The 12,312-nt window shown below is 41.9% G+C and overlaps 1 protein-coding gene across 1 annotated transcript in view; it reads right to left on the minus strand.

Moving 5' to 3' along the window:
* atp10d (ATPase phospholipid transporting 10D) overlaps nt 1-12,312 on the minus strand; it is a 46,564-nt gene that overhangs the window by 24,568 nt on the left and 9,684 nt on the right. The window contains exons 3-6 of the mRNA XM_071535509.1: nt 11,718-11,912; nt 3,531-3,735; nt 3,211-3,296; nt 1,692-1,798 (exon numbers count right to left, since the gene is read on the minus strand). Coding sequence (XP_071391610.1) covers nt 1,692-1,798; nt 3,211-3,296; nt 3,531-3,735; nt 11,718-11,912 — 593 coding nt within the window. The remainder of the gene's footprint in view (nt 1-1,691; nt 1,799-3,210; nt 3,297-3,530; nt 3,736-11,717; nt 11,913-12,312) is intronic.

A 12,312-nucleotide genomic window follows, 5' to 3' on the forward strand; every position in this document is an offset into this window, starting at 1 on the left:
TTTGTTAATGGGGCATGAGAATTGGCTCCAAGTAAAATGTTACCAAAAATTTTCATTCCACAAAGAAATCTCTCTCTCTTTTAGTTTTATTAAAGCTTTAGGTTAGCTTAAGACATTGCTTATAAAATAGTCAGAGCACAAGCATCCATACTTAAGAAATACTGAGCAATGAAAATAAAGGAAACAGCCTTATTCCAAAATGAATATATAGCATTTTGGCATAACAGCCATCAAAAACAACACATCCTATTTCAGGGATGATTAACTAGGACATTATGTATCATCTCAGGCTCCCAAAAGTGCAAAATAAATAAGTCATGTGGTGAGATATGATATGCTTTCTAAGATCTAAATGCATTTTATAGCTGTGGATTAAATTTAGAAGGTCATTAGTAGCGGGAGGGACCAGTTGAAAGCTCCCCACTGATTTCGAGAGGAAGGGCTTGAGAAAAAAAGAAAAAAAAAACATTTTTTAAATTGCTAGGCTCTAGAGCAAACGATCTGGAATCTCGGAAAACCTTTTGAGTATCTTGATAAATTTTTAAACTAGTTAACTTGAGCAAGTAGGACGGGAAATTCAAGCGACAGCACATTCCAACCTAGAATCACTGTCAGTGGAATTCCCAAGCGAGCAACTTTGGCCTCTTCCCTGTCAACCAGGGGCTCTCTCTTCATATTAAGTGTTTCTTTCAAAAGATTTGGAGATTTATCCTAAAAATGCAGGTCAGAGAGAATGGCATGCTGGAGGAAGTAGTGTCATGTTTATACAGTATACTCTTCAGCCAAGGTTTTCATCTGCCCCCAGCTAAGAGGCTGATCTCTGTCCAAGGCCACAGATGAGCTTTGTAACCATACCTGCATGCAGTTTTGTGGTGGTGGTGGGGGCGGACACCTCATCCCACTCACCTGACTGGTTTGTCCTGCACTCTGTCTACTGTAAGAGCAGACACAAAGGAGCTGGAGCTGGCTTACACGCTTATCAAGCTGCAGTACATTGCCAAACGTTTGCCATTGTTTGCCAGCTGCGACAAATCTATTGTAATTTCCTTGCAGTAATGGAAAGTTCACTAAAAGTTGGTGAGAGATCTAATTTGCACATGGACGCTGTGATTTGTTGCCACAAAGGATTTTATAAGGAACTAAACCTAAGATCTAGTCTCAAAATGGGTAAAGAAAACTGCAATACACTTGGCAAGTAAACTTAAGGAACTCAACGACAAGCATCACCTCCAAAACTACCCGAAATTAAATAAAATACAACAGATTTTCTTTTCAGTCTTTTGACTAATGTCATACAGAGAGATCTAGACAACTGTGAAAATTGGAAACTAAAAGTACCAAACCCTTTCTGAAAACTAACCTAAACTGAAATGGAAATCATAATTGAAAAATGAAAACTACTGATCCTAGTTTTCACACAATTGTGGCAAAGTTTGCTTTAAAAAAAAATTATGAGCAAGGTCCGGATCGAATGAGCAGTTTTGAGCAGGACGACTGCACTAGGATCAGTTTTCGCCTTCCATATCACAACAAATGAGATGCCCATTGCAAGGCTGGTTACTGACCTGAAATCAGCATTCTACCATGAGATAAAAAACCCCCCCAAAAAAAACATCAAATATGTCATTGTAACCTTGAAGCAGAAAGCACCTCAAAATGCAGCAAGGAGTCATGGGGCTTTGTGCTCTTACCAGCATAGACCACAATGCCTACAACAGTCTCAGTGTTGCGGATGGTACAGCTTCTCAGGAGCAGGTTGTTGTTGTGGAGGCCAACACGAACTTTACTGGAATGTTCCCTGTTAGACAACAGAGCAGATACAACAGCTTGGAAAAATTCAGACATTGGTGCATTGTGTTGTCAGACTGCATGCAATTTTGAAAAGTTAGCTTTGGGCTATCTAGGCTATACACTGGGCTACATTTCTAAACTTGGAAAAATTTCACAATGCTGCACTTTTTCTTCCAAACATGTGATTAATGTTGGCAATCCAATGAAAGTTAGCTAAGACATAGCCTGACAGGACAATAGCCACCTAATGGTAAAGGGCACACATTACACAGGACCGGACATTGAAATCGAGCGGTCCGGTTTTGAGTGCTAAAACCCAGAAGTGAGTTAGCATTTTTGATTCCCCCGGCTGAAAAGTGATTACGATTTGAATGGGGCTGTGGTTAAGAAAAGCTTAAGAAAGTTTCATGTTGCATTCTGTGAGATAAAATAAACCATTAAACCTCTCATTCTTGAATTTTAAAGCTTTTATGTGCCCTTATAAAGTAATTTGCTAGCAAAAACTTGAAACTGAAGTTGGGGTTTGTCGCAAAATCATCAGTCATCATCACCTCATTACGCTGAATATTCCACTTTAAAGCCTCTAAGCTCTAGTACTCGTGCTCTTTTCAATTTAATGATAATCCATTGTAGATTTACAAATTTAGGGTACATTTTGAAGCCAATAAGGAAGTGTCGGGCGGCAATTCCTCTAATGTCCGTTAGATGCTGGCTCCAAAAAGACTCCAAACCTGGCCTGACTCCATGCAAGTCAATGGGACCACAACCCAACTTCTCACTCAAAATATAAAGTCAATACATTTTTTCGACAAGAGGTTATGGTCTCAGCAATTTCACTTCTTCTAATGTGTGGCGATTTTCAAAATAATTGCGTCATTAACGGGATATAACGGCTATAAAATGGGTTGTTTTTGTTGTGATTAACAGGTCGCCTGTCCAGTGATCGACAGGTCGCCGATTACGGGCCAATAGCAGGCGGCGCTGTGGCTTTGTGGATGACCCATCAGGCTCGCTCTGGCTGTGATGGCTCCAAAAAATGTCAACATGGCAGCGATCGGAAACCCGATCTTTTGGCTTCAAAATGGCCCTTCAGAAACGGGTGGCATCACACTCACTACGTCCATCTTTTTTTCACAGTCTATGGTATGTAGATCACGTGCCTATCCTTGCCCCCCTGGACAGGATACAGTAGCCCCCTAGTGGTATAAGACCCTCATTACACAGGACAGGACACAGAAATAAACTGGACAGGACACGCAGCCCCCTAGTGGTACAAAACCCTCATTACACAGGACAGGACACAAAATGATCTAATTCCTACTGAATAAAAGGACAGTATCAGCCCCATAAATCAGTCTAATATTACTTTGAACTAAACTGTAGGAGTTATGTAGTCCAAGATGTAAAGAAGGAACTCACATGTAACCTCTGAACCTGCTGAGGTCGTTGTTGGGATTCTCACACTCAATGCAACTGTGGAAGCTCTCAGGAGTAAACTCTACTCCCTGGAACACACACACACACACACACAATAAATAAATCAATAAAACCTGCAGACAGCTTTACATAATAACCCAAACAAATTTCTTTGCTAGCAGAAAAATATAACTGCAATAAACTTCTCGTTTGCCTTGTTTAGATGATAATAGTTTGTGTTGGCTGTCTGAAATGGTTTCCAGTGACAGTCATTTATCACCATCCTGCCATATAAACTTTGTATTCTTTGCTGTAAATCTTACCTGTAGTGGGAGGTCTGCAACCACCTGTCTCTGTTTCAGGTTGGTCTCTCCATCCAGGTTAGCGGTCTCAATGTAACAGACGCCGTGGGGGTCGGAGGAATACAGCAGCAGCATGTCGGCAGGGATGATCTCGTTGCAGGACAGGCGAACAAAGTCTCCCACCCGGACATCCTGCCAGCGTTGGTCAATGTAGGTTTTCTGCTTGCTGTAGCACAGTATAAAAACAGAAGATCCAGAAGATTAAAAAACACCTAAGGCAAATTCTAAGAGGATAGAGGCGGCACATGAGCGGAAGCTCAGGACATATCAATCCCTCATGCTTGAGAGCCAGCGGAGAGGATGGAGAGCCCAGAATCTTCCAGTTGAAGTCGGCTGCAGGGGCTTTCCAGGGCAATCACTCTGGAGAGCCTTGGGTTTGCTTGGTGCTGAAGGAACAGCTGGTAGCCGACATCACCAAGCAGGCAGAAGCAGCATCTCGGTGGCTGTGGCTGAAGAGGAATGAGCGGTGGCAGAACCAAGCTGGCAGTAAGGAGGCAGGACAGAGCTGAGCAGTGGCCAGACCCGAGTGGTGGAGGTTCTGCTGTTGAGGTGTCATGGACTTATCGACGAAACACTGGGGAAGGAAGGTGCCAATCCTGGGACAGAGCTGCAAGGCTCTGTCCTAGGGAGGGGGAATGCCTTAAAGGAGGAGAAGGAGCGATTGTTGTGCCAACTGGCTCACAGAAGGCACAGGACGTCTTGTCAGGTGAGCCGGTTGTGATGACCCTATCGTATTGTAGATATGATATATATATAAATAAGGCAATTCGAGAAAGGGCGTACCTTAAGGGGTTTTAGTTGATGTGAGGTTACAGTGTGTGAGGCAAGTAAGTAAGACAATGACCTGAAAAAGGAATGCACTGTACTTATAGAGTGTGCGGTATGGCGAGGTTGGGCTTTGCGAGGAATCAAGGCACTGGTTTTGAGAGATTATTTTTATGGCATTTTCCAATTTACTGGACAGAGTATTGAGAGGCAGAGATGACATGTGACAAAGGTCCCAGGCCAGATTCAAACCCAGGATATTGTGGTTACACGGTATGCGCCTTAGGCAACTGAGCCGCCAGGACACCCAAGGAACCGAGCCATTCTTATATGGGGAGAATGAGAGAAATCAGAGTCTCGTGTCAAAGTGAAGTCAAATCAAGTGTTGGCAAATCAAAACAGCTGCCAATGAGTTTTAGTCATCTTGGCCTTCATCGGGGCAGAACACTTGATAGGACTTTGCTTACACATAGATGATTTCTCTCCTTTAGCCGTGGATTGTTGATACAATTTGGGGTCTTAACGCCTAAGCGAGCTGTTTCAAGCTAGCAGGTTCAGCCATGTTTGCCTGTTGCTGTCGAGGCTAAGCAAGCTTTAAAAGTTTAGAAATTGAGTAATGTTGGGACCTAGGGATAAGCCTAAGCGTAGGTCCAGGGTAGTGGAAACAACTTGAGCTGTATTTGGTGTGAAGAGCAGGTGTCAAGAGAGGTTTCTCACTGGTGAGCCTCCTGGAGGTGTCGTGATAACCACAGTGACATACCCACACTCACACACACTCAACCTTGTAACATTTAGAGTAGGTGATAGCCTGATGTCCTCTATAGTCCTCTATAGCAGTGGTTCTCAACGTGGGGTCCGGGGACCACCAGGGGTCCTTGAGGGGGTTCCAGGGGGTCCCCAGCAAATCACTATTTCATTTACAAGAAGTTAACACAATTAGAGAATGTAGAAGTATGACTGTTTTGATCATAGTTTCTCTGTTATCTCTCTACCTACAATACACACAATACAGATAGTCATGGAATTCTGGACCAAATCATATCCAACAATAAAAATATTCTCAGATTTGGGTCCAAGAGACAAAATCTCATCAAATGGGGGCCCGTGGCCCTAATATAGACTAAATTAGGGGTCCTCGATATGAAAAAGATTGAGAATCACTGCTCTATAGTGATGCTTTTGACATCGGAATTGGGCTTCTGTATGAAAGGTGCCTTGATTTCCAGAAAACACACACACAGCATGCCAGTCTCTTTTGCCTAAAACAATGGCTACATTTACAGTACAGCACTGTATTTAGTACAGATTTCAGTTCCCTTCTACCTCCATATAACACGATGAGCTGGGTGCATCCACAAACTGACCACAGTTCAATGCGATTAAAATTTGAGTACTACACATGCAGTACTGTGCAAAAGTCTTATAACTTTCTAAATATCAAAACATTTACAATAAAGAGCAGTCTACTGACACACTAATGCAGAAAACAAATAAACAAACATCTAAGACAAAATTTATGTAAAAAATCTAGGGTGCCTAAGACTTTTGCTTGTTGTTTATGCTTACTTTTTTTTAATAAGAACAAAATTGCATTAATATAATCAGAGTATGGTGTTTACATGGGCTCTGCTTTACTTGCATTATTGACTTTATTGCATTATAATCACATGTTTTATGTGTATGTAAACATCCCCAATGATCTCTTCTAGTGTGTAAGACCTCTAAGAACAGGTGGACCTAAACAATTAGAGAAACATGCAGAAGAGCAAGTCAGAAAACAGTGAGAAAGCACCTAAGAGCTCGCAGCAATACTTTTCAACAGAGGTGGTCTTGGTCCCATAGGTTCCATAACCTCCTTCACTTAGGTCAGGAGAAGCAGAAGAAGACTACTGGAGGCGATAACTAAAAACACACACAGACAAATCCACACATAGGGGCCATACAAACATGGCATATTCTCCACATGGCTATTGTTGTTTTTCCCCTCTACGTTTGTGTATACACTATGTCTGTGAGTGTTCGCATGAAGTAGTGTGTATGAATTATGGTTAGAACTATACATCGGTTTGCCAATGTACTGGGCTGGTATTGATTAGATATTTTATTGTAGAACTGATCAATATTATACTCGTTGTGTATGGGAAGCCCTTAACTTTTGATTATAACACAACATTTTGAACAGATTCCACACAAGTATATTTGAATGTTATTCTGGGAGAAACACTGAATACTTGTATAAAACTTACTGTTTTTGTTTTGGCCCTGACTGAGCAATTAAAATGAACAAAGTATTATTGAAGATAATGAATACTTGCACAACGTACACTCACCGAGCACCTTATTAGGAAACACCTGTACACCTGCTTATTCATGCAATTATCCAGTCAGCCAATCATGTGCAGCAGTGCAATGCATAAGCTCATGCAGATACAGGTCAGCAGCTTCAGTTCATGTTCACATCAAACATCAGAATGGTGAAAAAAATGTGACTTTGACCGTGGCATGGCTGCTGGTGCCAGACGGGCTGGTTTGAGTATTTCTGAAACTGCTGATCTCCTGGGATTTTCACACACAACGGTCTCTAGAGTTCACACAGAATGGTGCGAAAAAAAAACATCCAGTGAGCGGCAGTTCTGCGGACAGAAACGCCTCGTATAAACCACTCTTTCAGCGGCGAAACTAACATATATGCAGGTAATGCAACTGCATCGGGACCCGCAACAGTTTAGGGCCCGCATGCACGGGCCCCTCTTTATCTCGCCACTATCGTATCAAAAGATCTCAAGCAGTGAGTCTGCAGTATACACGCAGCCACTAAACTTTAATGGTAAGTGGTAAGTATTTATAGTACTCAATGTGCCAAGTCATCTGCTCCATGGTGTCACATACTTGATGTCATTCATTCACCAAATAAATAACAATACAATAACATAAAACAGTTTTACATATAGTTTATTGACTCCTCTATGTTACATTTCTAAATTAAGTTTAAATAAAGATTAATGGGCGATTTGACGTTCAAAAAAGTGCAAAATGCACCCCCGCCCCGCGGAATTCTGGGTTATGGTGATTATGGACACATGCGTACTACCGTGTTAGAAGAGTTAGAAGTTAGAAGAGTTAAGACAGCAAGTAAGTGAGATGGAGTACAAACACAAAAGTGGGTTTCAGAAGCGAAAACGCTGATGATGTAAGTAGAACTTATTTATTATTTATATGACTAATAATCAACCTAAACACTTGTGTTTTGTGTTCATAAGGCCTCTGCGCAGACATGAATAATGTTGTCAACGTGCGGGTGTGCTGTCACGGATTATGTTTTCATCTGTCATGGCGCTCCGACACCAGATTTTGTCAAGTACAGCACGGCGGTCTGTTTTCCTAGTAATCATTTCATTTAGGCGTCACCTGTACAGTGCATTTTGCTGTTGCTGGTCTTTCATTCGCTACTGACATTACGTTATGTTACGTTATGAGGGGAGGAGGAGAGGCAGGAGGAAGGCAGGCCGCAGACTGAATAGCAAGCGGAACATTATGATGTATTGTGATGGGCAGGGCCCGCTTTGACCATCTTGCATTGCGGCCCGACGCTGACTCGTTACGCTACTGCACTCTTTACAACTGTGGTGAGCAGAAAAGCGTCTCAGAATGCAACACAGCAAACCTGGAGGCGGATGTCACTTTGGTAGCCGGTTGACACTGAGCTGAAAGCTGATACCTACCCAGTATTAGTAAGGTGTTCCTAATAAAGTGCTCGGTGAGTGTGTTGGCTATCAGCAGTTTCAATCCAAAAATATCAGTATCGGCCTTCAAAAATCAGTTGACGCCTAGGGTCAAAGTTCCAGACATTAGCCAACTGAGAGGCTTTTTTTGTTGAAGGTTCAAGGAAAAAGGAAAACCCTCATCAATCGATCAACAGGTGTGCTAGCCGGTTGACATGCTGTACAGCACACAGTGTGAATGCAATGAGTGGTTAATCATTACACTGATCGTCCAACGCCTTTTCCAAGCAATGACTGAAGTAAAGTCGTGTAGAGCAGTTACTGTAACTGTACAATTACAGTGTCAGATAATGAAGATAACCAAGACTATTTTTTGCCAAGACAGGCCCAAGACTTGTATTTTCCTAAACACACCATTCCTTATACTCCTGTGCTGATGTACCTCGGCGCAAAAAAGAACAAACAAGTGGACACACCTTTCCCTTTGGTGGCAATGCTGGGCTTGGCAGGGAGAAGTCAGCATCCAGCTCTTTGGGCTCAGTAGGTCTATAATATGCAAAGGATCTACAGCAATATACTGGAGTGCAGCCTATACAACAGTGTGGGGGTTGACACACTAGCCAGGCCTACTACCGCCTGGTCTTGTCGTCTAGAACAGTGGTTCTCAACATGGGGTCTGGGGACCACCAGGGGTCCTTGAGGGGGTTCCAGGGGGGTCCCCAGAAAGTTGAATGAATTGTTAAACTTCAGCATAATTTCATTTACAAGAAGTTAAAGAATGTAGAAGAATGATTAGTTTCACTGTTATCCCTCAATACAGATGGGAATTCTGGACAAAATCATATCTAACAATAAAAATATTCTCAGATTTGGGTCTGAGAGACAAAATCATCAAATGGGGGTCCGTGGCCCTAATGTGGACTAAATTAGGGGTCCTTGATATGAAAAAGGTTGAGAATCACTGGTCTAGAAATGATTTCAAGCTACACCGCCAAAACACTGGGCCACACGAAGAAGACGGTCTACTTCAAACTAAGATTAAATGATGGCCTATATTGTTAATCAACAATACTGTAGAACACAGCAATAGATTGGCAGACAAGCTGATAAGTGAGGTCTATTCGTGCATAAGCACTCTGCAAAAATACTGAATGAGAGAATTCAAAACGAAGGGAATGTGTAGGAGCAGTTGAGTCAGAGAAAATTGTTAACTGATAGCCACCTCTGCCACATTAAGAAGGATGAGCTTCTCATTACTCTACTCCTGTTTTACCTCTAGCACTGACATCTAGCTCTGAACTCTCAATACATTTTAAAGGGCCAATATCTGAACAAGCATCATCCACTATTGTGACTGGCCTGCAAACCAGTGGAAGGATCCAAAAATAATATGCTTATATGTTGCTAGACCAGAATACAACTTTTTTTGTAAGAACAAACTGTAGGCATATGTCTTGTGATCTAAATAAAATAGATCAGTGGTTCTCAACGTGGGGTCCGGGGACCACCAGGGGTCCTTGAGGGGGTTCCAGGGGGTCCCCAGTAAATTGATGAATTGTTAAACTTCACCATTATTTAATTTACAAGAAGTTAACACAATTAGAGAATGTGGAAGATTGACTGTTTTGATCATAGTTTCTCTGTTATCTCTCTACCTACAATACAGATAGTCATGGATAGTCAGTAATTCTGGACAAAATCATATCTAACAATAAAAATATTATGTATATTTTAACTGTGTTATTCTCATGTGAAGGAAAATCCAACCATTTTGAACTTTGCAAGAATTGATTGTTGCCACAGCAAATTTGCACCTAGCAGCCGGCACATTTAGCCTACCTGCTGTAAACTTGGCAGGGGAGCCTGTTGATGAAACGGTCCGACTTAAACCTCCGGTAGTCTTCCCAGAGGTCCTTGACAGCAGTCACTGTCAGCACCAGCAGAATGGGAGCCAAAGCGATCTCTGGCTGGAAGGCTTCCACGATGGGAACAAAGTTAAGGGCAGCCAGGAAGATGAAGTAGACATTGGCGAAGCGATGTAGCTGCTCAAACAGATTCTTGGGGAGGAAGGACAGCAGGGAATACTTGCTGGTCCGGATCTTGTTGCTTTTGTACGACTTGAGGAGTTTGATCAGTTCCTCATCGTCTGTGGAGGAGGACACCACCGTCCTCCTCTTCCTCCCCAGGTGCTCCTTGGTCGAAGTAAGTCGGGGTTGACGCTCCAGGCTGTACATGAGTCCACTGGTCCAGTGGATTTCAGCCCAGCTTGTTGGTTAATGTCAAACTTACGGTCTAGAGGGCTTATGGACTGGAAATGATTACACTGTTGTGCTCCACTTGTAATCCAAACGGTATATGTCTTCTGCATTACATGCTGGTCCCATCCACGAACTCACCATTTGCGCTTAGATTCTCTTTTTTCTGTTGTTGATGACTCAAGACATGGAGACGACAAGGTAGGATCGGGAAGGAGAAGTAAAGAGCTAACTGCCTTGGTGACTGAATTCATTGCCACTCCTCCAAAGGACAACACTCCTTTACGTTATAAACAAACTCAAGGTTCAAGTTTTACAACTTCCTTAAAAGACTGATTGTGAAATCAAATATAGAACAAAGGAGCAGGTCACTGGGAAACGGCATAGACTGTGTACCATCCTATCAGAACACTATTCAAAAAACAAAATATATAGCACTTTTCAGAACAGTTGCACGGAGCTCCACAGAGACAAGGAAGCAAAACAGAGGAAATAAAATCAGGCAAGGGTAACCTTTGGATTGAAGTGCTTGATGGATACACTGATCTTCTGGGTTGAAGTCAAACAGCATGGTTTAATTATTCCATCTGTTACAGGAACTTTTTTTCTTGTTTGTGACAGGCTTAATTATATGACGTACTTTCCAGTGACCAAATTACAGGCATAAACACACCCAACAATAGCAGCAAACAGTAAACTGTGGACAACCATATTCCTGGCATTGGTCATACAGATTAGGACAACATTACCATTTCTTAGATTTCATCATCATCATATATTTTTGTTAATGGCCAAAGTCCAACATCTATAATTATCATGGATGATAACAATGGCAATTTCTATTGCGGAATCTTGGGCTTTTCTCATACCACAAACATTTTATTTGTTTTTTAAAACAGGGTTCTGCAGGTTTCAGAAAACCAAATTGAAAACCTTTTAAGACGCTGTTAATGCTACCCTGAATTGGATTTGAATTGGATTTAAAAACTTAAATAAAGAAACCAAGTTGGCAAAAGCAGCCTATTTCTGACTGAACATAGCTAAGGAAAGATGTGACACTATAAATGGAATAAGAAAAGGGACAGCAGGAAATAAATTGTTAAGGGACATGAAATCCAGCTGTATTTAGTAAGCAGATATAATGAAAAAAGAACATATAAACATATAAGAATTTAGTTGATTTATTTTTTTTTCAGACTTTTCAAGGACCAGCAGTCAGCCTTAAAGGATAAGTTTGGCAAATTTGGACCTATATACAATTTGTCTCTTACATACCTGTAGTACTTGGACCTGCAGACAATATTGGCTCTAGAGTCAGCTGCCTGTTGAAACAGCAGGTCCAAAATAGCTGAACTTATCCTTTAAAATACAGCCTCAGTCACTTAAGCTCATACAGGCCTACTCACCCACTGTATACTCGCACTATGTTGTTGTTGACCTTCTTGTCGAATCGGTAGCGTCTGTAGTCCTCCAGGCCATCTTTGAAGGCAATAACAGTGAGAACCACCAGCAGAGGAATCATAGTAATCTCCTTCTGGAAGGCCTCCACAACCGGAACCCAGTTCAGCAACACCAAGAACAGGAAGTAGAGGTTGGCAGCCCTGCACAGGAAGCAACAGAGCAATACATTAACCAGTAGAACAGGTCCCCATTGACTTCAGTTGTTTTGGAGAAGGCTGCTACCAAGTTGTGCTGCAACCTCCCTGTGTGTTATATGGACTAACAAATTTCACCTGTGTTTCATTTGGCATGAGGGTGAGTAGATGATGACAATTTTAATTTTTGGGTGAACTATTCCTTTAAGTAAATGTCAGACAGAGACAAAAAAAGCAGCACCTGGAGGTAAGTAAACAGCTTCTTACAGTTTCCCAGTGAGTAACGTTAACTTTAGCTACATCCTCCGTTTCAGAAAGGGCTAACTTTCTCTTGTCCATTTTTGTTTTCAATGTTATCCCCTTTGTTACTCCGGGCTAGCTAGCTAATGCTAAATAGAAAGCTTGC

This window comes from Centroberyx affinis, unplaced genomic scaffold (genome assembly GCF_046629955.1).
Source record: "Centroberyx affinis isolate AG114_WGS23_722 - 3 ecotype Tasmania unplaced genomic scaffold, CSIRO-AGI_Caff_v1 ptg002724l_1, whole genome shotgun sequence".
NCBI lineage: Eukaryota > Metazoa > Chordata > Actinopteri > Beryciformes > Berycidae > Centroberyx > Centroberyx affinis.